This window comes from Propithecus coquereli, unplaced genomic scaffold (genome assembly GCF_000956105.1).
Source record: "Propithecus coquereli isolate 6110/MARCELLA unplaced genomic scaffold, Pcoq_1.0 Scaffold107, whole genome shotgun sequence".
Classification (NCBI taxonomy): Eukaryota; Metazoa; Chordata; class Mammalia; order Primates; family Indriidae; genus Propithecus; species Propithecus coquereli.
Window position 1 is genome coordinate 2065641 of NW_012134636.1, and position 4063 is coordinate 2069703.

Sequence of the window (4063 nt, forward strand, 5' to 3'; positions counted from 1 at the left end):
AAAAAAAAAAATCTTTCTACATCAACTTGCCCTTAGGAAATTGCTCATAAGTGTGTGTTGAGTGAACAGTTTTAAGTGAGACTGTATTTCACCTGTTCTGCTTCTGGAAATGTGTAGTTTGTACACTGGGATTACTCTGGGATCCTGCCCAGAATTAATAGTAGCAAAACATTATGGGAAAGTAAGTATGCAAGGATTGTTTAGCGAGCAGAAAAAAGTGAAATTCCCTTGAATTAGTCATTTGTTATCACAAGATATTTAGGAAATGTATCTTGGGTCCACAGCTGGAAAGATATACAGAGGAATTTATTTCTATAGAAAAAAGTATGTCTTCTAAACTGTGCTGTCTTGGATTCCTATTGTAATAATTTGCAAATTTGTTTTATTTTGGAAATGCCTGACTTTTTGATCAGTTGACAGAGAACAGCAGCCATCCTTTAAATGATGTGGGGGAAATTTTCCCCTTTTTTGTTAAAAGTCAGTTTTTTTCCCCATTGGAAAGAGTGAACTTGAAATGTACAAAAAAATAACTAGGACATGCTTAGAATTAATCTCTCTCTCCTCCATGTGATAGGCTACAGAAGTTGTGCAACTTGGGCCCCCTGAGCTGCTTTTCTTACTGGAAGATCTTGCCCAGAAGGTGGAGAATATGCTGATACCTCCTGTTACCAGGAGAGTCCCCTTCCTCAAGGTTAGTTTAGACAGAAGCATAGGATCTGGGCTTAGTGGATTTGGAAAGAAGGAGGTCTTAGTGGTGAATAAGTTGTCACTTTCTCTGGCATTGTGTTTGGGTCACTGGGTAGAGTGGGGGCAGCTCTATTGCTAGACCATATTCACCTTGCCTTAAAAAGGAACTCTGAAACAGAGAAAACAAAGAAGTAATGTTTTTCTAAATGCCCTGAACATTCCTGAATCCTATTCTTTACTCAGGTTTGGGTTTTAATGGCCTCCCAAAAGTAAGCTCATGCCCAAGCCTCAGTATAATAGTTGACTGTCTAGAGAGGCCAGAACCTCAAATGTGTGTACAACATATAATACAAATGTATACCTAGCATCTGGGGAAGCAGTTGGACAGTAAAAACAACAAAATATGGAAGTCTGGAGTGTAAATATTTAAACATTAATATAGCCAGTTATTTGATTCTTTCTTCTTTGTCCTTACTATTTGCTCTACATTCTTGTCAACCTAAAGGATTCTACTTTTGTGTGAGGTTTATCTCATTAGTTATGATGGGTCTATACTTCTCAATCAAATACTCTTCTTACTCTACAAATGCCAGTCTCTCCATTATTTGAAGATGGAACAAGATTTTTTTCTCTTTGTCAGAATATAGTCTTAGGCAAGCAACTCATTCCTCCCATCTGCTCCTACCTGGTGAAATAAGTTTGACTAAACTCCATAGTGAATCCTTAGTTTCAGAGAAGCTACCTAGCAGTTCCCATAACTCTAAATTTATTATAGAATAAAGGAAGCCGGGATGTTGGATTCTCACATCTCCGTCAGAGATCTTCCCAAGAAATTGCTCATTGTGTTGTTCAACTGCTGACCCCAATGTGTAACCATCTGGAGAATATTCACAATTATTTTCAGGTCAGATACTTATTTTATCATTTTAGAGACTTAGAAATTACTAAGTTAACACAAGATTTCATTTTTGGCTCAGAAAATTTAAAGGAAAATGAGGGCAATTGCTGAAGCAACTGTCCTAAAGTCATTTTCCTTTTTAGTGCTTAGCCACTGAGAATCATGGTGTGGTTGATGGACCAGGAGTGCAAGTTCAGGAGTACTGCATAATGTCTTCCTGCTATCAGAGGCTACTGCAGATTTTCCATGGGCTTTTTGCTTGGTAAGTATGTAGGAAATGTGGTAGTAGAGAGAAATGAGGATATACTTGCTTTTACTTGGCGTCACCAAGGTACTGAGATGTAGAAAAGAAGGAAGGCCCCAAAACTTTATGTAAATATGCTGCTTTATTCTTTGTGAAGTGTTTTTGTCTGTATCATTTCATTTTATCTTTTACCCTCTGAGTCTTAGGGAGCCACTATTTGACAAATTAGGTGACTTGCTGATGAGCTAACCTAATTTGGCCATCTGATTCTTAGTCTAGTTTCTTGTAGCAAGCTTTCTATTATAAAGCTGGGGAAAATTGTTATTGAAGACACTGTTACTTAAACAAGTTGTAAATAAATTTCAGATTATATGGTAAACAGCTGAACACAGTGGGAACTGGGGTATTTTGGGATACCTTCATGGAAGCAGTGGGACTTGATTGAGCCCTTGAAGGTATAGACGGCCTTTAGGGGAAGGTAAAGGAACCAGTTGGAAGGCACAGCATGGACAAAAGTAGAAATGAGGGAAGTGTGTCCTTTAAATACATCTGTTTGTCAGGGCTAAGCCCTGGGCCCTCATTATACAACTTTTCTGGGCAATCTTACCCAGGCTTATATTTATGCTAAAATTTATCTTCTGAGCAATAGACATTTATATCCAACTGCCTACTCAACACCTCCTTAGATGTGTCATTGACACCTCAGACTCATCACATTCCAAAATGGAATGTATCATCCTTACCACTGCTCCTTCAGCTTTGCCTGGCTTGGTAAATGGTACCACCAGCTGCCTGAGCCAGAAACCAGGAGTTATTCTTTGTTCTTCCCTCACTTTCTACCCTTTCTCTCTCCCACATCTGATTACCCAGTCCTGTTGATTTTATCTTCTAGGTAACATCTAGATAGCCGTCTGCCCCTCTCTCTCCACTGCTTCCAAACAATAGGGACTGAAGGAGAGCTTTCCTTCCCTTGAAAATAAACCTCTGAGGACTGTTTGGTCCTTAAGGAAAGACTATTTTGGGTACACTTCAACTTCTAATCTGATACTTAGAGCTGTAATTCAATTTGGTTCTTGAGTGCTTTAAATTCTTTTTTAAACTCTGTTGACTTATTGAGGGTACAGACTGGAGCCAGGGGCCCCTCAAATACTGTCCAAGTAATCTTCCTGAAACTAAGCTAACCCATCTTACCTTGATTTTCCCTTAGGAGTGGATTTTTTGAACCCAAAAATCATAATTTACTATACTCAGCCCTCGAGGTCCTTACTAGCCGACTGAAGCAGAGAGAACATGAACAGCCCTTGGAGGAACTGCTCAGGTGGGTCAGACTACATATCTCAAAGTGTTGTCCCAAGAAACTCCTGGGAGTAGGATTGGCAAGATTTCTTTGAAATAACTTGGGTGTCTTTCAGTAGTTATGAATGAAATTGATAATTTTCAGCTACTTTCCTTAGTATATGAGCTTTCTTACCTATGTATTCTGATAAATCCTGAAGCATTAGAAACCCTTCAGCAAATCATGCTAAATCTTCATGCATACATCAACCCATTTACTCTGTCTTTTCAGGTAACGATGATGAAAACATTGACCATCTGTAGTCAGCTCTTGATTATCCAGGGATCTACGCTGTCTCCCAGCAGGGTTGGATAATTGGGCAGTAGCTAGTTATCACTGATTACTTGTCTCCTTCCCCCACCCCACCCCCAGGCTTGGAGGAAGAACATATATGGCTGAGGGCTAGGCAGTGGGCGAGGGAGGGGAGAAGGTGATTTCAGGGTCATGGCTTTCAGCCTCCCACCCCAGCTTCAACCAGAGTGACTGGTCTTTCTCTCACCTCCCCTGATAGCCTAGACCGTCACTGGGTCACCAATCAATGCTTGTCATTCTGGCCTGTAGGGAAGGACTTTTTAAAATTTTAAATATAGTGTAGTGATTGAAACCTCACCAATCAATCAGGAATTGACTCTAGTTTTATAATAACTACATTTTTGGATTAGTTATGATTCTCCGTCTCCCATTACTTCAGTGTATTGAAAGCTGACCATATATGATACATTTATTAAAAGTTCTGCTCGGCCAGGCGCGGTGGCTCATGCCTGTAATCCTAGGTCTCTGGGAGGCCGAGGCGGGCGGATTGTTTGAGCTCAGGAGCTCGAAACCAGCCTGAGCAAGAGCGAGACCCCGTCTCTACTACAATTAGAAAGAAATTAATTGGACAACTAAAAATATATAG

General features: G+C 40.0%; 2 protein-coding genes across 2 annotated transcripts in view; one reads left to right on the forward strand and one right to left on the reverse strand.

Moving 5' to 3' along the window:
- Positions 1-4063, forward strand: part of FANCD2 (Fanconi anemia, complementation group D2) — a 56985-nt gene that overhangs the window by 40381 nt on the left and 12541 nt on the right. The window contains 5 exon segments of the mRNA XM_012646552.1: positions 575-691; positions 1463-1591; positions 1729-1847; positions 3037-3147; positions 3634-3644. Coding sequence (XP_012502006.1) covers positions 575-691; positions 1463-1591; positions 1729-1847; positions 3037-3147; positions 3634-3644 — 487 coding nt within the window.
- FANCD2OS (FANCD2 opposite strand) overlaps positions 1703-4063 on the reverse strand; it is a 19342-nt gene continuing 16981 nt past the window's right edge. The window contains exon 3 of the mRNA XM_012647015.1: positions 1703-1919. The gene's annotated coding sequence lies outside the window, so the exon portion shown is untranslated. The remainder of the gene's footprint in view (positions 1920-4063) is intronic.